The 21,130-nt window shown below is 40.5% G+C and overlaps 1 protein-coding gene across 2 annotated transcripts in view; it reads left to right on the top strand.

The window, feature by feature from the left end:
- Positions 1-9,696, top strand: part of Grem2 (gremlin 2, DAN family BMP antagonist) — a 93,359-nt gene extending 83,663 nt beyond the window's left edge. For both annotated transcript variants that reach the window (XM_042674547.1, XM_042674548.1), the window contains exon 2: positions 9,133-9,696. In XM_042674547.1, the coding sequence (XP_042530481.1) occupies positions 9,134-9,646 (513 nt within the window). In that variant the 5' untranslated portion in view covers position 9,133 and the 3' untranslated portion in view covers positions 9,647-9,696. The remainder of the gene's footprint in view (positions 1-9,132) is intronic.
- The last annotated feature ends 11,434 nt before the right edge of the window (positions 9,697-21,130 follow it).

Below are 21,130 nucleotides of genomic sequence, written 5' to 3' on the forward strand. Positions count from 1 at the left end.
GCAACAATGTAAAACACAATAACAAGGGTTTATTTCACATTATCATCTTTATTTCTTCCTCGTTGCAGTATCGCTTTCTATTTGCTATTTCTGAAACTCCTCCATCAGTTACCTCTCTCCATCTTTATCCATCCATTGCAGACTTGAGACTTTGCTTCACTTGATTTCTAAAACCTTTTTCTCCTCCAGCTTCTGCTTACACACCTTGGTGAGTTTCCTTTCCTTTTCCTATGATAAAGCTGGCCTTTTCACAGAGTCCATCCTCAGTCCACTCTTCCTTACTCATCAGCGAATCTTACCACCCCTACTGAGGTGGCTAAGTAGTTCCATGGTAGGAGTCAGATGTCTGTCTGTCTTTCCTTCCTTCCTTCCTTCCTTCCTTCCTTCCTTCCTTCCTTCCTTCCTTCCTTCCTTCCTTCCTTCCCTCCTTCTTTCTTCATTTCTTCCTTCCTTCCTCCCTTCCTTCATTCCTCCATTCCTTCCTTCCTTCCTTTCTTTTTTCTTTTCTTGTGCTCTATATTCCTCTGTCCCCAGCTCTTCTTTGGATCTTTGTTTATCTTGATAAATGCCAACACCAATCACAGCTCAATCATCCAATTGGCAAAGTAAATACCTAGATTTGTCTCTCTCCCTTATTCATGCTTTCCTTTGACAATTTCAGTCAATTAAAGCCCAAATTTCTAAAATTCTTTCCAAATTTTCTAGCTCCTATGCCCTTCCTTAAACAGGTGATTATGTATTTTCTTATCTCCAAGGTTATTTATGTGCATATATGTGTGATTCCAAGGATGAGGTTCATGTCTTATTTTTCATTATATGCCAACCCCTAAGAAAGCCTATGGAGCATGTAAAATAAATGAATGAATCTACTTATGCACAAGACTAAGTGCTGCTTAGTATGTCCTTGTAAGTGGAGAGGATTTCTGGTATTCAGATTCATTTTTCATACACTTTTATCACCATTTTCTCCACTTTTTCCATAACTCTATATCCACTGGCATGTTGTTAGTCTCCTGTTTGTCTCTGATTATGTTTGTTTGTTTTGGTCCAGAGCCCTGAATTTGCCCTCAAATTTGTCTAAATCCAACATCAGTTGTTAATAGGAGCTAACTTGAAAAGGGCAGGGTGCCTAAGAATTAACACCAACCAAACCAGACTTCTTGTTTCAATTATATTACTTAATAGGGGATTTTCCAGGCCTCTCTGGACCCATTAACCAAAAGTATATTGAGAAACTGTTAGCAAAGAGTGGCTTCAGCATTTGAGACATATGAGTAGGTGAATCAGAGCAGAATAAGGACTCAGGTCTTCCTTCAAAAACTTTACATGCCATAGTCTTTTACATAGCCTTTTTACATGTTAATGAGGTCAAGGAATTCCTTCCCAATCTTATTAATGCAATTCTCATACTTAAAATAACTAATAATATGCTTTCATGCACTGCTCTCCAACAACTTTATTCCACATCTACCTAAACTCTGACGTGCTTTTTCATTGACATCTAAAATTTGTATTAGATGTCATTTAAATAATATTCACAAATTGAGTGCTTCAAATTAAAATACAGAACTATTTTTAAATGCTTTCAAAGGGTTACAAATGCCAGATCTATTTTATCCACACTACTATATATTTTTTAAAATTCACGTATAAGTTCTGCCCTAAAGAAAATTTTACATCATCTTTCTCTCCTGCAGGGCATATTTTATTTTAATTTTCCTGTAAGTTTTATATTTAAAATTATCTTTTTTTTAACCCTGGCATTGTTTTCTGTGATACAAAGTACATATATAAATACTAATTTTTATTTTATAGCCATGAAATTTTTAAAAGTTAATTCATTTTTTTCATGGATTACTTTTTATTTTTTTGATGAAAATTGCATAAATATGTAATTAACTTGGTAGAGAGTTATTTAACACTGAAGTTTCAATAATTTGCCTATCTTAAAAAGATACCCTCTGTGTTATGTGGAAGAGTATATGGCAAATTTAGAATCCAAAAGATGAGCAAAATTGGAGTGAGAATAAACAAAGACATTGGCTTGCAGGCAGTAAGTGAGTAAGACTTGCTCTTTCAGCCTTCTGTCTGAAAGGATGAAAGTTGTGCAGTTCACTCAGTAGAAACTGTCACATGAGGAGCAAATGAGTGGGCACATAGAGAATTTGGGCTCCTACACAACATTTGGGGAAAGGTAGTTTAGTAGGTGAATATAGAGTCAGAATCCTGGGCAGAGTGGAAGACAGGATGTTGGAAAAGAACCTTTCAAGGAAATCAGGAGAAGGAACAAAAAAATCAAGAAAGGAGATAGCAAGACTGAGTGAAAAGAGGAAGAGGTAAACTGTGTTATTAGGAATTCCAGAAAACGTAACCATGGGGCACACAGCCTTCTCAGACTTTACCATATGCTTCATTGTCATTCTTATGAGGAAGGGTATAAGAAGTGAGGATAAGAAGCTGGAAATCAGTGTTTCTGTTGGAAGGCTGATAGAGCACATGAACGAGATCATTTTTATTTTACTCAAACCATCTTAGCCAGGCCTCTCTAATTTTGTTTTTACGTATAATGACAGAGTATCTATATTGTGCACCCAGGAAAATGGCGTTCTTCTGTTTTGGATCCCCTGGGACTCACAATATCATCCTGGTTGCTGGTGGTTTAAGGGGAGAATCCATGCTATACACATTACCAGTCTCCAGGCAATAGTTTTACTTCTCCTTTTGGAAAACAGCAACAACAACGAATTTGTCTATTGATTGCACATTAAGTATGTAATTGGCAATGAAATCCTTCATTTTTTTAATTTAATTTTATTTTATTTGTGAACATACTGTACAGAGGGGTTACAATTACATGGGCAGGATAATGCGTACATTTCTTAGCAAGCATTGCAGCCTCCTCCTTTGGTTTACCCTTCACATCCCTTCCCAGCCTCCCCCCTCCCCCCCAATCCCAATCCTTCTCCTTCCCCCCCTTCCCCCCCCCCGAAATCCTTCATTTTTAAAATTGTTTTTTTTCCTTTCAAATAATTCTCATAATTTACTTTGCTCTAGGAGTTCTTAGATTGTAACTTGAATTTTGAGTCTCATTCCAACTCAGCACCACATATGGGATTTGGGGAGTATAATTGCCACCAGTTTACAGAGAGAAAGGCACAGAAGCCTTCAAGCAAGCCAGGGAAGGTCAAGGCCCAGAACACATATTTCCCCTATATTCCCAAGTAGATGTGGCACAGACAGAAGCAATATCTTGTACAAATGAGCTTTCTTTCAAAGACCTTTCCTTCCATTCCTTATGAATATAGCACTCTGTTGTCATTTTGCTTCATGTCACCTTTCCTATCCTGAAGTTATCTCAGCAATTTCTTCCAAATTTCAGAACATTGATTACACATTCCCACTGCTATCTAGAACATAAAGTGTATAGTTATAGGATCATTTCGAGTCTTCCTGAGAACAAATGATGGTCAGGTTTCCATTCAGTCCACACCACTTAGAAAAGGAAATGGATTTCAAATTTCTGAGTCATACATGATACTGTGCCCTTCCTGCTTTGAATTTGTTAACCATTATCTATTCTTTTTGTGACATTTCAGAAAATTTGTAGTTAGACATTTATTTGTGTAGATATTTTTCCTTAATAATTTACATTACTCTCAAGCTAAATAAACTGCCATCACTCCAAATCAATCCTACAACTGAAGTCTTAGGACCACTGCATTTGATCATGCTAAGCAACCCCCTTGTAATCAGATCGATGCCAATTAAACTTAAGATGCCATTTAAAAGTTTTCAGATGTGCAAGAGATAATAAATCTTATAACACCAAGTATTAGGCAGTATGTTCAGCAGCCAGAAATCGTTGTCAAGGGAGAGAAGATGGGAGAAAGTCCTTGGAAAGAAACTTGGAAAAACATTGTCAAGCTCATATTGCACATGTGCTGTACAATGCTCAGTGTCTCTTCTAGAAAAACTTCAACAGATGGGCATAAATAAACACATATAAAACTGTTTAATGCAGTTCTCTTGGCAAAATAGGAGAAGCAAAAGAACTGCTCCTGTTCTCAGGAAGATGAATGAATTAACTTTGTTTCCTGGAGCAATGGTAATGAATAGACTTCTGCAAATGTGCACATGAATAAAATCAAAAACATATAGTTTTTAAAAAACTAGTTGATATAGAAGATATATATATAGATAGATATAGAAGATTATTTGCACAAACACACACACATACACACACCTACAATGCACCAGCAGTGAAGTTAGGCATCAGTGGCAGCATGCTGACCATCTCAATGGGGGTATAAGAAAGGATGGAAAGGGGAGGAGACTGTAATGTTGTACAAATATAAGCATAGATATTCATTGTTGCTTTTTCCCAAAATGAAAAGATACTGTATAGCAACCTTGCTTTTCTCTTCCTGGTAAGTACAAAGGATTATTACATTCCTTATCTCATTTTATGTTTGAAATGCTAGAGAGCTCATCTCTTTTTTTTACATTGAAAGAAAGCAAACTACTTTTCCGTGGTAAAAATGGAAGAACCTACTTGCTAAAAGGCAAGAATTGAATTAGACAGAAAAAGTTTGGAGCAAACCTGGCCATTCTGTAAAAACTCAAAGAGTAAATATTTTTTTTTTTACCTTGTGAGCTTATGGCCACTCCACTATTCATTATGCCTCACAATGCAAAAAGCATCCAGAGGAAAAATGTAATTGGATGAATTTGACCGTGCACCGATACCACCTTATTAGCAAACCCAGACCTCAGGATGGCTTTGACTCCTGTGCTGTAGCTTGCTGTGCTTGTAATTTACAGTTACCAGGGAGGTAAATGGCTTCAGCAGCAACAATTTTAGGCCTGGAGGATGTTGTAACCAGGGAAACCGCATCTCTCTCTCGAGAGAGAGAGAATAGTCCCTAAACCACTATACTCCCAGCTTTAGGAATCAAAATGGCAACTGAGGAACCTTTAGTGGTTGAGGCTGTTGCTGTTTAAAACTCTAAAAGTAATCTCTGGTAGTTAACATTGTTAGGAGTTTGAGTTTCAATCTTTGTTTGCTTTCAGTTTTGGGTTTTTGTTTTGTTTTGTTTTTTACTTGGGTGGTAGAAGCAATTTTATCCCAGATGTGCTTAGGGATGGATATTCAGCCCCCAGTGCTTCCCTTCTATCTTTCAAGGATGCCCAGGAATCCTTAGGTCAGAGGAAAATGTTTCAGAAGCATTTCATTCCTCACTCTCTCAGCCCAGTTCTGCCTCCACCTGACCTCTGAGAGTTAGCAAGTTCAGTCCGAGAGAGTTTATCCACCTCATTGCACCCTTGGCTTTTGCTCATTTGCATACATCTGTAGGGGTGGATGACTGCATTACGGTTTTCTTAGAAATCAGGAAGCTTTCTTGCCCTAGTCCTATGACATAGCTCCATTCCCAATCTTGACCATTTTAAGATGGGCTGGGAGTAAGGGGTCTGTGATTCTTCCCCTGCCTAAGGCAGTGAAGTTCTGGCCTGGGTAGCTCTTGTTCTGATTTCTTCAGAGGCCAAATCCAGAGTGTTTCGTTAGAGCAAAATACTTTCACTACTACCTCTCTTTTTGCAAAATCAACTTTGGGCAGCCCATTCTGCTTTAGGCCATCAGCATTTATAGGCCTGGCACTATTTGCAAATTGACAAGACTTAGGCCAGAAGGATGGTTAATAAAACCAGCAGCATTTATTTATGAGTTTCTTCTGATACAAGCCAAATCCAAGATGTGAGAGTCAAATGAAGTATCCTCATGCTGACATTACTGGCAGCCTTAGCAACATTCCTGAGAGGTTAATTTTGTGCCAGCGGTTTCTCTGGCTAGCAAAGGGGTTTGGGACAGAGAAAAACTTGGAAGGCCCGAATTCAGGTCCTGATGGGTCCACTGAGACACGTATGGGATATTGGTGAACTGAGGGCAGAGACAGGCGCATGCTCTCTTCCTGTGAACCCAACATGAAAGAGGGCCAGTGGACTAGGTGTCATGATCTGAATTGCTTTAGTGCCCCTGGAAGACAGAGGGCGCATCATAACAGCCACCATGGCAAGTAGGCCGACTCTTGCCCACTTCCCTGTTCTTTCACACATAGGAGAAAAGAAATGAAATTCAAGAAAAGACAGAAAGAGCCTGAGTGGATTCTAGTCACCTAGATCTCCGCAGTCATTTTTTCCTTTCCTAAAATTTGGAGTTTTGCTTTTTTTTTCTCTAGGTTCTTGTGAGATATACTTTGTATGGGTGGATTCATGGTGTTTTATGGCTAGCTTAGACTGCTCAAATAATTCATATTTCATTCTTTTTTACTCTTCCCAATTTTGTATTATCTGTACCTATACAAAGGAATTGCAATTTAACAAAGTAGTTTATGACTAAAATGAATATAGATCAGTGTCATCCCTTTCAATATTCTTACCTCCCATCTGACTTTCACTTTTTTAAAACTTTGTAGTATATATCATGAATTCTTTTTTTTAAAAAATATTTTTTATTGTGAAAATACCATACAGAAGGGTTACAATTACATGGACAAGGTAATGAGTGCATTTCTTATCAAGTATTGTTGCCTCCTCCTTTGTTTCCCCTTCCCATCCTTTCCCCTCTCTTCTCTCCCTCCTCCCATCCCTCCCCCCCTCCCCGCATGCCAAAGTTGTAAAGTTTATTTTCAACATAACATCTTGTACATCTCATTGTTGCAATGGGTCCACCTATATCCCTATTTAAACATTTTTTTACCTTCCCCTCCACAAATGATACCAACATCAAATACAGTGAAAACAGGGGTTATACCATGGGGGAGGGACATACCAAGCAACAAAGAAATCATCTTATAAATATATTAGAAACTTTTTCTTTTTTGCTACTGTTTCTAGCATATTTATACCATGAGTTCTTGACTGCATTTCACCTTGTTCTCCTCTTCCTTTGTATACCTCTCTCTCATAGGCCCCAAACTCCTCCTTGCAAGTACCCATTTCCTGGTGCTTGATTTTTTTCTTCCTAAGAAATTACACTATTTGAGTTCTTACTAGAGTCTACCTACCATGTTTCAATTACTACATTGAACCATCAGGTCTGTCAATGTTGACATGAAATGGTTTTGCTGCCAGTCCATCTGACTGTGTCTAACAACAATTACAACCCATTGAAGGTAAATGTGCAGTTTGGAGCTTACCAACAACGCATTGAGGCTACAAATGGAAGGAAGGATTGAGGTCCAGACTCTTTCTTGACTGAGACTTGCAAGCTTGTAGCGGAAAATGAAATCAAAATACTCTTTTTAAACTAAATATATATTTTTATTGTAAAGATACTGTACAAAGGGGTTACAGTTACATGAGTAAGATAATGAGTACATTTCCTCTCAATAATTGTTACCCCCTTCTTTGTTTTTCCCCTACCATCCCTTATGCTTCCATCAGAAAGAATAATACTACCCTATTTGTTAGGAAATGGAAAGACTTGGAAAAAATTATATTAAGTGAAGAAAGCCAGGTCCAAGGAAGCATAGATCCCATGTTTTCCCTTATTTGCAATAGCTAGCATATGTCTAGGACAAGCAGAAAAGGTCAAAAGCTATGTACATATGACCACATAAAATGATGCTAAGCAAAATGAACCCCAAGATAGGGACAAAGAGGTTTTATCTTTCTTGCTGTAGTTTTTAATGTATTGTGTGATGTTTTTGTTTCTTTTGTATGTTCTTCCCCCATGATATAACCCCTGTTTTCACTGTATTTGATGTCAGTGCCCTGCATCTTGTATAGATACTTTTTCTAATTTGAGGAGGGAAAGGAAATAACAAAATGCTGAAATAAGCATACAGGTTAACCCATTGTAGCATTGAGAATATACAAGATACTATGTTGAAAATGAACTTTACAACTTGGGGGGGAGTTGGGGAAAATACTCTCTTTTTAAGAGATTATGAAGGTCACAATCATTCTGCAATTATCAGATCTAGTCCAATACCTTCATGCTTTGTGGCTGTGCTAGAAGTGTGGTCATACACCACATGCATGGAACTAAATGGCATAAGAAAACAGCTTTTAAAACTTAACCTCAAACTGCCAATAATTGTACTGATCTTTTTACCAAAGAAAAAGAAAATAATTTTCCTCTCTCTCTGATCATTTTCTTTCTTTAATTTTGCTACTGAGGGTTGAACTCAGGTCTTGCACTCTTACTTACCTTTCTCCACTCAACTCTGGAGCTCTAGCATTTGAAAACATTTCTCCACTTCTGGCATTTTGCTAGTTAACAGCGCCAGCTAGCACCTGCTTTGAACCTTGTTCCTCAGATCTAAGTTGTTTGAATAGCTAGGATTACAGGCATGAGCCATGGGATCCCAGCTGTGCTTATATATTTTATTCCTTTTACAGAATATCATCTATTTTGCCTAACCTCTGTGCTGTTAGGACCATTACACCTGGAGGCATCCTCTTGGCTTTTAAGGGACTCATTTAGTTTTTACTTCATAGGCCTTGAAAGACATTCTCAACTAGAAAGTGATTTCCAATACAAAAAATATATGTATGTATTTATTTATTGTTTAGTTATTTATTCCCCAGGTTTGTTTGGCTTGCTTGCTCAGCATTTTTTACTAGCTGCACCAGGCTCCAAATCCTGCCTTTTGTTGCTGGATCATTGGAGATGGATGCTCACAGGACTTTTCTGCCTGGCTTGCCTTGAATTACCATCCTCTAGATCTTAGCCTCCTGAGCAGCTATGGTTACAGGCGTGAGCCTGGGTACTGAGTCGGAACTCAGGTCCTGGTGGCTTGCTAATTTGGTCCTCTGCCGTTTGAGTTAGGTCCCCAGCTCATCCCCACGGTGAGCTGTCATCGTGGAAGGATTTTGGCTTTCATTTCTCGGTAGTTGTTCAACTTAGATATGTTTTCAAACTGTTGTGTAAATGACTTGCCGACCACCCCGTCTCCACGCACTCTTTAGGGAAGTGTCCTAAGTGTCCTCTACTTTCCCAAAGTGTACGATTTTGTCACTTCTCACTCCCAACACCCCCAGGAGCCACCCAGTCACCAGCACTAACAGGAAACCACCGGAAGCTGTACTCTCTCGCTCTTCTTAACCACCATCTAACTCTTCTTGTCGCAGGATGTTGTGGAAGCTGTCCCTGTCCGTGTTCCTGGTGGCCCTGTTGGTGAAGGTAACTGAAACCCGCAAAAACCGACCTGCGGGCGCCATCCCCTCGCCTTATAAGGACGGCGGCAGCAGCAACAACAACTCAGAGAGATGGCAGCACCAGATCAAGGAAGTACTGGCATCCAGCCAGGAGGCCCTGGTGGTCACCGAGCGCAAGTACCTCAAGAGTGACTGGTGCAAGACGCAGTCGCTGCGGCAGACCGTGAGCGAGGAGGGCTGCCGCAGCCGCACCATCATCAACCGCTTCTGCTACGGCCAGTGCAACTCCTTCTACATCCCGCGCCACGTGAAGAAGGAGGAGGAGTCCTTCCAATCCTGCGCCTTCTGCAAGCCCCACCGCCTCACCTCCGCCATCGTGGAGCTCGACTGCCCCGGCCAGGATCCACCCTTCCGACTCAAAAAGATCCAGAAGGTGAAGCAGTGCAGGTGCATGTCCGTGAACCTGAGCGACTCGGACAAGCAGTGAACACCCAGCACCCAGCACCCGGGCGGGACGCAGCTCAGCACCGCGCGTCCTGGCAGCTGGTGTGTGTGTGTGTGTGTGTGTGTGTGTGTGTGTGTGTGTGTGTGTGTGGTGGTGGTGGGGGAAGAGGGGGGGGCTGCCGTCGTCTCTGTCCCTGGCCTGGAGCTCACCCACTCGCTCTCTGGTCTCCCCTCCTCCAACGCCACAGCGCTTCTCTTTGGGGCTGAAGGTGTTCTGGTCACCAGGACCCCAGTGGAGCTTTGCTTATGTGTTCCTGGCAAAATCGGGCCCCGACCTGTGTCTCCAAAACTAGCCTATGGCTCAGGCCGCATGGATGAGGCCCCGGGGACCACCATTCAGCTGATGCACTACAAATCCGGCGTCGATGTTTCCACCATGTGGAAAAGCGAGCTTTCCCCCTGGTCTCATCCTCCAAGCCAGCTCGCCCCTTCTTCCCGCCTGGAGGAAGGCACGCTCCTTTGACTCGAATGTGTCTTTGACTCGAATGTCTCTTCTGGAGAGGGAGACGAAGGGAAGGCCCATGGAACTCTTGGGATGGGTGTTCCTTCTCATGATTTGGAGGCTGTCCTTGACAGCTACTGCAGTGCCCAAGTAGAGAGTTCCAGAAGGAGATACCCCTGCTCAGGCCGTCTCCAACTAGCCTGATGCCTAGAAGATCCGATGAGCCAAGAGGATCAGGAAGGGGACTACGCTGGGGAACCGTACTCACAGCAACCCAAGCCCACCCTCTTCTTCCAGCATCGCCGCCTCTTCTCCCTTACTGCCCTCATCCCCATCTGTGCACTCAAGATGGACTCGGGGGGGTGCATGCATTACCGCTGCAATTAGACAATGATCACACACAAGGCCTCTGTATTAACGCTGGTTTTATAATGGACCTAGATTGTAATGAGCTGTTAAAAAGTGGTATAGACCTCCCGTGTATCGCTTCACATGTCTTGCCCCTGGCTGTGCAGCACCGTTCTGAGTAGGGAAGAGAGCAGGTGCTGGCCTACTGAAAAGACTCAAGGTATTGTCTGAACTGCCTGACCTGCAGCTCATAGCTGTACACCCAATGGAGACTGGGCAGGGGGATGGCGGAGTCGCCATGTCGCTTTGAAGATGCTGTCACTGAAGGTGCAGCAGCAGCACACTTGTAGAAGTTGGATTGGGACGGATGGGGTTGGATAGGAAGTCACTGGGAAGTTGCTAACCCGAAGCTCTCACTATTTAAAATGCCCAAGTGGTTGAGACAACGTACTATTTTTGCTGCCATGACACTAAGCAAAACATACTTCTTGCTTAAACAGATTTGAGAATGTGACAAGTTGGGTCCCTTTGTAGGTATCAGAGGAAATAAAAATGAACATATAGAGTATAGTAATCTAGAGGAAGAGTCCCTCCTAAAATAATTAGCTTCTTTTCCAAAAAAACAAAAAAAAAAGAAGTAAGATTTAAAGAGCATAAGCAAACGTTAAACTATCTTTTTATTTCCCTGAAGTTACTGAATTTCTCCTGTTGTGGTCCTTAGATATAAGAGAGTTGAAATAATTTATTTTCTTGCAAATATACTCACTTTGAGTCCCTTTGCTCTGTTGCTCCAGGAAGGCCTCTCTGTGAGTGATGTTTATGGAATCTGACAAATGTGAATGAGATGCCATAGGGAGGAATTAGCATACTCTAAATACCTTTCACTGGTAACTTCCCAGCCAGTGCCCTTGCCAAAGGATGGTGTTCCTGGGATGTGAGAGAGACCCTCTTCACACTGCTCTGGGATCAAGGCTTTCTGACACTAGGCAGTGACGATGTGTCTACAGTGCATCACCCAAAGAGCAAGGATGTGTGAAGAGGGTATCTAAGATCAGAGTTTTGATTTTTAGCAGAAAACTTCAAGATAGAGTCAGTTCAGAACATGTAGCCAAAAGAAAAGAAGAAAGGAAATCCACGTTGATCTCAGTGGAAGGGAGAGGAGTCTCCAGTCCAACTACAAGGCCAACCTTATCAATTTATTAATGCAGAACTGATGCAAATAAGGAAAGGATTCAGCCAGAACCCATGGATTCTAGGCCTGAGCACACTCTTTGAACCCAATCATAGACGTGGCAATGAAAGCAATGTGATATGCTGCAGGCTGAGGCTCCTTCTGGGGGTATCCTATGTATAAAGTTTACCTTCTAATGGCTCAAAATGTATTTAAAATTTTTTGTTTTGTTTATAAATGAAGAAAAGTTCTAAGTATAATATAATTATTTTATAGGTATACTATTAAATTATAGAACAAATAAAGATACTCTAGGATTATATGTGATCCCGGTGTGATGTGCCATTGAATGTGGGATTCTGGGTGTATGTTGATGACCAGCAAGGAAACCTGGTGTGAAGAGTGTGTGACTCTAGTGACATGAGATGTTCCCCTGTGCTCTGTGATGTTTTTGGAGACCTGGCATCTGGAAGGAGAATTGGAATCAGGCATGCAAGGAGAGAGGTGCTAGGAGTGGCCTTCAGTCCTGGTGTTGCAAGCTTCATGCCTCTTCCAGACCCCCACTACCATAGGATATATTCTCACTGTGTTCCCTGAGTAAGAATGAGTAAATGAGTGAGTGAGTGAATGAATGAATGAGGAAACCTGGAAAAGCTGCTTCCCATAGAGGCCCCTGGTCCGCTCCATTCTCCTTTTCATAGCCAGTGTGCCACACTGGTCTCTTCAACCATGTAGGAATTTCCCTGAGTTTTGTTCAATTTTACATTTGCCATTCACAGAGTTTAGCATTTCTTCACTTACATCTGTCCCACTGTCATAGTGTTTCTATTTTTCTGCTATTTGAACTATCTGCCTGAATTAGAAACTCAATGATCAATAAAAGATAAAAAAAAAAACCCTAATAAAATTGCACACAGTTAATTTACTGTCTGGACATCAAAGGATTTAAATTCAAGTTGCTTAATAAATAATTCATCTCAGCCTAGAGAAAGGATAGAAAAAATCCACTTTGTCTGAAAGTATTTCAATTGAATTATTTTTGAAACTGGTTACACATTTTTATGTTGTAAAGCAAATGAAAATGAAGTTTCACTATTGAGAGAACAATTTAGGGTGTATGTAATCACAGCAAGCTTATTTAACAATTGATACATTGGAGGTAACAATAATAACAAATCATAATGTAATTAAAGCTTGTTAGTCATCAAGCCATCTTTTTAATCCTCCTTTACCACTGAATGTAGCTCCCCGGCTCACCAAATGTCATACGTTTGCTTCTCAAGCCCCAGCAAGCAGTCTAACCAGCCTGCCAAAGGAAAACTTAGTTTCTGTTGTTGCTTCTATCTATGGATGTTCTGAGGTTACTGGCTTCTCTAGTATTCAGTCTAGAATATTCAGTGAAGCGAACTAACTAGGACTCATTGTCATGTCATCCTTTGTATTCTGAGACACCTGCATTGGCTAACTTCTGTCCTCTACCATTAGTCTTATGTTTGTTTATAACATCTATAATCTCTTTCTCTTTCTCTCTCTCTCTCTCTCTCTCTCTCACACACACACACACAATTTTTGTAGGATAAATAAGAAAATGATCTGGTATCAGAAGTCTTCTGAGGTTTTATGAGATTAGTCACTCATTCCCTAGGTACATTGTGTAAAAACTTACCAAGCGCTCTTACATACTTGCTCATATCTCTTATCTGGTGCTACCACATGATTTCAATCATTCACTGACTCTATGTACTGTTGTACAGAATGACTGTAAAATCCAGATCCTTCAAGTCTATATATTTTCAAAGGGAATGTATATAGATAGCATCGTGAGCAGAAATGGGTGTCGGTCTAAGGAGAAGGCAGACTTCATCTGGTTCTCCATTCTAATACATGTGGCAAAACCCACATTTGCCCGATTACATGCATTCTAGCAAAGAAAGCAACACTGCGTGTGGGAGTGGCCACTGGGGCTACTACATTTCTGAAATGTGATAGAAGCTATTACAGTACTAAAATGCAAGACTTTCATTGATTTTCTCCCATTCCTTTTGGAATTCAGCTTTGGTTTTCATGTCCCCTTTTTGCTGGGGTCAGGAGCAGTTTCAGAGCTTCTACTTGCCCCTAGCCACTATACTAACTCTTTCTGAAATTGTCACAGAATCAATCTGCTTCTATTTACCTGTGTAGACAAGAGGCAAAGGATCATCAGGCTGCTCAGTGAGGCACTGGGCCCACTGAGGGCCAGATTTTTGCTCCAACTCTGGTAGCCTCTATATGTCCTTGCAGTAGTAAGCCATGCTGGCTCATTTGGTCTCTAGATATTAGTGTCATCTAGACTGTGTTCAGTAATTGTTGAGTATATTCCTTTGCTCCAAAGCAGATTTGCCTGTGTAAGTGATCTAAGGTCCCGAGGTTAAAGGGTGAGGAGATGACAAAGAAAAGGATTGTCCCTCGTACTGGAGACTGACTGCTTACTCATAAAAGATCAGCCACCTGTTTAGTTAGGGCACTCCATGTCTGATTTGGAAACTAGGTGAGAGAGTGCAACTTTTATTGAGATAGTACCCTCTGCCTCTGATCATCTGTCATGTATTTCTTTTGCTCAGCTTACCTATATTGCCTCCAGAAACTATAAACTATAAACCTATTCTATTTATTATATCCAAGATTAGACCACTTGAACAGGACAAATGAACTTGGGAATTCCTTGTTTGAACCTTTAAATCTTTTTCTCTACCACGTTTCTGTGTTATTGATGAGGACCACAGCTTTCATGATCTTCTAGAAATCATGCACCCTAGTAGCTTATCATCACTATATCTGTGATAACTTCCACACAGTCAAATCCTGGACCCAGACATATTGTCCCCAAGGCGAGAAATATCCTATACCAGCTTAATGTTCTGTACCTCCAGCAGCCTTAAGGTATATCCCCCGGCTTCTCCTTCTGGCTCCTTCAGTGACCTGTCTGGATATTCTCCTGTCATCAACTAGCCAGCTTACTCTTTTTCAGTAGGAATAGGAATCAACCAGCAAGTTTTACAGTTTGAGGAGAACCAAAGAGTTTCTCCGCTGCATTGTCTCAAGTGTATCTCTCCCAGTTTTACAAAGGATTCCACCTCTTCCATATGAAAATCTTAAGTGTAATAAAGGAAACTTGCAGGAATGGAGAATTCCAACTTCTCTGAAACTTCATGCTTACAACCAAATCCCTTTTTCACTGCAGGAAACCAGAACGTAATGAAATGCCACCAAAGAGACCATATCTGTAGCATCCACAGCCAGCCTGAATTCGTCATTAGAAACATGTTTTCATGATCTCTTCAACACATCAATGCCACTTAGAAATGGATACCAACCCACCCAGCATCCCAATCACCCCAGCCCACCAGAGTTATTGCAGCAGCCAATACACCCATCCACCATGGCCCATCCCAGCTTACCCTTTGGAAAAGTTTCCTAGGACTATCTTAGCAATTCTCCAGCAAGTGACTAGTCTCCAAATTACTTGTTAAAGTGTGCTCCCTGCTGCCACCTACCTGTGTCACTGCTTATCTTAGATTGGTTCCCCAAGCTCTGACCACAGAGTTCCGAGCATATTTACTGGAATTGCTCATAGAACATCATCTAGAAAAACAATCTGGTTTTAAATGAGGAGATAGCTGATCCTAAGGGGAGCTTTAAAATGGCATTTTAAAGTTGACCTAAATAGAAGGTGGGGGAGAGGGGGTAGGGCTTTCTAGCCTGCAGTAGCCAATCATGGCCTGCAGGGGCATGCCTAAAAGGGAGTATGATTTCTCCTCACTAAATTCAGATGAGGGATCAGCTGTAAACCATGAAGCACTGATGTTTGCAGTAGAAGCCAGGGGAGGAGGTGAGATGAGCTGGGCATATTAGCCCTGAAGAGAATATCCAGCTAGAGAACATTATAAGGGTGATCTTGGATGTCTGCTGGGGCAGGGCATGGGAGGAGAGATGAAAGAGAAGAGAATATGAATGACTTTGAACAAAAGACAATGGAAATCCCATGTTATCTCACGGGAAGTTAACGGTTGCTGATAGATTTGACTAAGGGTTGTTTCACTCACCATATACAAGGCTGTTGGAGGAACAGAATCCAGGTCTCCATAAGCCGGTTCAGTGGCTCTTGAAAGAGTCTTGAAAGAACAGAGAGGGATGATTGGGGTCAAACCTAGCTAAAGAACTGAATAGGCAAAGAAGAGATAGTGTAAGAAATACACACAGATTGTGATGACCAAAGAGGAATGTATTGCTGTGAGAGTTATGAGTCCAATACTAGTGAAGACCTGGAGCTAGAAGATAATGTGGGTTTTCATGGGTCTGCAGTGAGAGTAAAATAATCTGAATGCAACTTTCCCCCACTTGAAGCAGTAGGACTGGGACTTGAGTTCAGAGTCAGAATATGGAGGAAAAACTCTCCTGACTAGATCCACAAAGATCAGACTCTAATAGAGAGAGGTCACAGAGGGAAGGTAGACAAAAGTAACCTTTGAAAATGCTTGAGAGTCAGAATAAGGCAACACCAGATAATACGAACAATATTCTTCAACCTTGGCTGCCTATTCACTGCTTGGTGTAAGTGTGATTCTCCATTCCCTGTTTCCTGTCTTAATGTGCACAGTGTTTCTGGCCCTTTTCCTTTCTCCAATACGTATCTCTGCTGCCATGAAGAATTCATGTTCCTCTTCACCTTCCAACTAGCTCTATCCTCCCCTTCTCCTTCTGCTTTTTGGGCAGCAGCATTATTTTTTCCAGATGAACAGTCAGGCTTGGAACTCCGTTCTTGATTCACATTCCTGAAGAAAAAACTAGGCACATGGTCAGGTGCTGAGATAGACACGTGTAATCCCAGCTACTCAGGATGGTCAATTCAGTCAAGAGGCAATACAAAGAGATGCCACCTCAAACAAACAAAAAAATCAAGCACCAGTGTTTCATGTATGCAATCCTAGGTGCAGGGGAGACTGAGACCCAGAGGTTTGTAGTTCGAGGCCAGTCTGAGCAAAGAAATCTAGAGATTTTGCCTCATATTATAAGTGGACACAATGGGGTATATTGTCATTTAGACCTAAGCTAAGATTGAGAGGATCACAGTTCTGGCCCAGTTCAGGCATGTAAGTCCCAGAGACTCATCCCCATGGAGGGAAGCTGGATGTGATGGTGCATGCCAGCGATCCCAGCAATATAGAAAGTTTGAAATAGGTGGATCATGGTTCAGCTGCATTCCTCAGCCAGAACAGAGACCCTGTCCTAAAAATAATCCATTGAAAACAAAGCTGTTTTGGAATTAGAATGCCAGCTCAGCAAGCATTAAGGCCCTATGTTCAAAAGCTAGTACCCCCAAATAAAAGAGAAAGAAAGAAAGAAAGACAGATAGAAAGACAGACAGAAAAAAAGAAAGAAAGAGGGAGGAGGAGAGAGAGAGAGGAAGGGAGGAGGAGAGAGAGGGGGGGGGGGGAGGGAGGGAGAGAGAAAGATAAAAAGAAAGAGAGAAAGAGAAAGAAAATAAACCAAAATAAACTAAGCACATAAATATTCTTCTGAATGATTGTCTTCATATGAAGTCTTCTACAACCAGGACATTTTTTTAAAAAATCTAACAAGACCATAGCAATTTGAAAGGATATACCTGCTAATTTGTGGGGAGGAGTTACTAGATATTCAGTTACTAATTATGTACCTAATCAAAGCTTGAAATTACAGATTTTATGTGTGAAAGTTTAGCAAAATGATTGCAAGTCCTCTGTATGCTTATATAAGGGCTTTCGATGTGTTTGTTTGAGGAACCTTAGAATAAATGGCTTCTGCTTGTCCATGAGCTGGAAGGTATGCTGTAGACAAGGTTTATTTCTGGATGTCTCTAGGATTCTGTAAGCTAAATACTAGAATTTCTGATTCTCACTTGTTATTGAAAATATATGAACTCCCTCACTGAAGGATGTATGACAAATAACAAACAACATTTACAGAGAAAGTCAGATGACATGAAACCCCAAGTATCCTGAGGTCTAACTGATGAGACCCATTAGGCTATGGCTGTGAAATTTTTCAAACATATTTATTGTGAATTGCTGACTCCAAAAGCCCTAAACTGGCAGAGAGTTCTCACTTCTATCTTATGAGCATAGTGTCCCCATGATCTCTTGGATGGATTAGAAAATATGGAGAATTTCTGGAAAACCTTAGCATGTATGACAGGTAGATGACAGGAATCCAGCCATGTGCCTAACACTGACACAGAGTTCATGAATGCAGCTGAAGAAATTCCAAAATTGACTTTTTTTTTTAGAAGGTGAACCAAAATGGGCTTGTTGGGAAGTAAATAAGCCTTAGGAAAGTTATTGTAGCAATCAGACCACCAGGGGAGAAAATACTCACATATGACTCTAGCTTGGTTTATTTAGTTTTTCATTCCTGTAGCAGAAAAATAGTGTTGGCTTGCAGAAAAATAAGGTTGGCTTGTCAGACTCTCTAAAAAGTCTATGCAGTAAGCTGGCAAGAGAATTGTCTTGATCTTTCTGGAGAAGGGCATCTGATAGAGTCGTTGTGGTCATTTCAGACTGCAAAATGTTTTTATTCTCTTTAAGGAGTTGTACAAAGGAATTTCAGCATTCTCACCCACCCCTCCCAACTCAAGACTGTCTTAACTTCCGCTCAATATAATTGACTGGGTGAATATTTTTCAACAGTTAAAATGAGGTACATTTCAGCAACTTAATTATACAATATTTCTATATTGACTTGTTTTCCTATTGTACCAAATCTGAAAAATCAACAGATAGTGAAAAATTCTCTTTCTTTTTGCCTGCTTTACTCCCTAAATACCAATACTGCTACTCCATAAATATCCAGTTTACCTTTTCATATGTCTGACTAATCTAATTTCTTCCATAGGCCTTCTTCCTGCTTTAACAAGTGATATCTCACATCAAGGAAGTCTCTATACTCATCTAAAGATGAGTATTTGTCACCCATTGGTGTGTCCAGGTACACAAAAACAGGACCTTGAGAGCACTGCAGGGTGGGTCCTGTTGCTTACAGAGTGAGTATTTGTTCTTTCTCTGCTTCCTCTCAGACCCATAAACTTGGAAGCTCTTCTCTTGCTTGAGTTTTCAATACTTCTAATTTTAATCAAAGGTGGAGTTTGCAATTTCACTCCTTGTTGTAAAACTTTGGGATGATTTTTTTTTCCTAAGCATGGGGGAAAAACGAAGCCTTGTCCTACTTCTTTTGATTGCAGTGTATCACTGAAGATGTGTTTCATGGTAAATGAAATATTGAAGCTCCAGCTTCCCATAATCAGAGTCTACTAATTGGCTGGGAAAAGATTATGACAAGCTCTTGTAATTCAAGGGATGGTGGCAAAAGATGTTTATACCTTGTAACAACTTTCTTCCACCCAGGGCTCTCCAGCCTATTATAACAATCACTTTAATATTTACTGCACTTTATTTTGCTGTCTTAGTTTTTACTTACCTTTCTGATTTTACATTAGATTAATACTTTGTTTCTTCTTAAAGGATTTTAATTTTTGTAATGGACACCCCTAAATTTCATATTTATCCCGTTTTTGCAATGAAGTCTAAACAAATCAGTGTTGCTCTTTTCCCTCTTTTATTTTTTCCATTCTAGCATTTCAAATCCGCACAACACACGTTTGGAGAGAATGGAGTAGCAGTATTAGTTTATGGAGGGTTTCAGGTATTGTCACAACCATTTGCACTCTCAAAGGGGCTCAAGTATGAAATATATGTTATTCATAACACATTTAACTAGCATAGTATCTGACCTTACTTTGCATGTTTTTGTTTGTCTCCTGTAGAATGTAAGTTTCATGAAGACAGGGAATTTTTTTTTTTTTTGGTCTGTTACTACCAATTCATATAGCAGTTTCTGGTCCATATTAACCACTATGGATTTATTGAATTAAATAAGTGAATGAAACGCAGTAAGACCATTAGAAGGTTTAAAATTTTCCCTGAAATTTTTTCCCAGGCATTAAAATTTTGGTGTCATTTTAGTTGTTATCATTTGCAATCTGGAGTTGATTTGCTCCACTGTGTCTGGGCTCTGTGTCTTCTTATATCCCCATTCTTACATCTTTCACTTTAAAAAAATCTGCCTTCATTGTGAAAGTATGCTCTTTACCAGAGCATATTTCAGTGAGGTTTTTGGATAATAACTTTTTTTGGTTTTAAAATGTTTGAAAGTATGTATCTCCCCTTCCATTGGAATGATATTTCGGCTGACTGTGGTAATTCTGATTTACCATTTTTCATTCCACAATTTGAACACTGTATTTACTATTTTCTAACATCCATTATTGTTGAGGACAAAGCTATTTCAGGACAATTTTCACCTCATTGGAGGTGATTGTTTCCTTTTCTTCCCAGAAGTCTGTAAATGTTACCTTTACCAGATTAAAATTCACTTTGACTTTCTACTGCAAATATATTGGTATCAAGCTGGGCACCAGTGGCTCATACCTGTAATCCTAGCTACTCAGGAGGCTTAGATTTGAGGATCACATTTGGAAGCCAGCCTGGGTTAGAAAGTCCAGGAGTCTCTTATCTTTAATAAAAACGATTCAGAAAAGCCTGGAAGTGGCTCTGTGGCTCAAGTGGTACAGCGCTAGCTTTGAGCAAAATGGAGTTCAGGGGCAGAGCCGATGTCCTTGGCCATACTCTTTATACAATGTCAAGTAGATTCCTCTTTGATTCTAGAAAATTCTGAATCATCGTTTTTATATGCTATCAGCAGGCTTACCTGACAGTTCCTTTAGCTTCTTCCTATGAGATTCTTCCTAAACAGAGTCTTAATCTGCTTCAACAATTTATTTTCCCTTCTCTGACGTAGCCAGAAGTGCTAGGTCTGATGTCAGTGAGCTCCCCAGCAGCATCTTACAGGTAATAGCTGTCTTTATTTACATCCATCCAGAACTCATTTGCTAACACAAATTTTTATCTCCATGCATGCTACTACTTTTTCTCCCTTGCAAATCCTACACGTAATAATTATCATTATTTAAACTTTGCTCTATTGGTATTTTGGTAAGTCAATCCAATGCTGCATTAGATTGACAAATGCTCCTTTGGTTGAATGGATTTATTCTTCCTAGTTGAGAATTTTCTTGAAGATCTTTGCAGATTTGTCTGGACAGACTATGAAGACTGCTCCCCCTTTTCCTTCTCTGTGGCTTGTCATTTGCTGCTGTACCCTCTCCTCTGGGGTTCCAAACCAGCCTCTTACGGTGTCCCCGGCTAGCACTGCCTTCATGGTTACTGTCACTTCATTGTTCCTGTGTCTCCATGACTTTGGAAATTCTGTGCTGTAGTCATTGCCCATTTTGTTTGATCTGTTTCTCTTCCCCCTGGACATATGCTAATTTAACCCTGCCTTAGCCTTTGTCAGAGATAACATAGCACGTGAAGTTATTTTCAGAAGACTCTCCGTGGTAGAAAAGATTCCCTGGTCTTGCATCTGTTAATAAC

This window comes from Dipodomys spectabilis, unplaced genomic scaffold, assembly GCF_019054845.1.
Source record: "Dipodomys spectabilis isolate Male_0828 unplaced genomic scaffold, ASM1905484v1 ptg000019l, whole genome shotgun sequence".
Lineage (NCBI taxonomy): Eukaryota > Metazoa > Chordata > Mammalia > Rodentia > Heteromyidae > Dipodomys > Dipodomys spectabilis.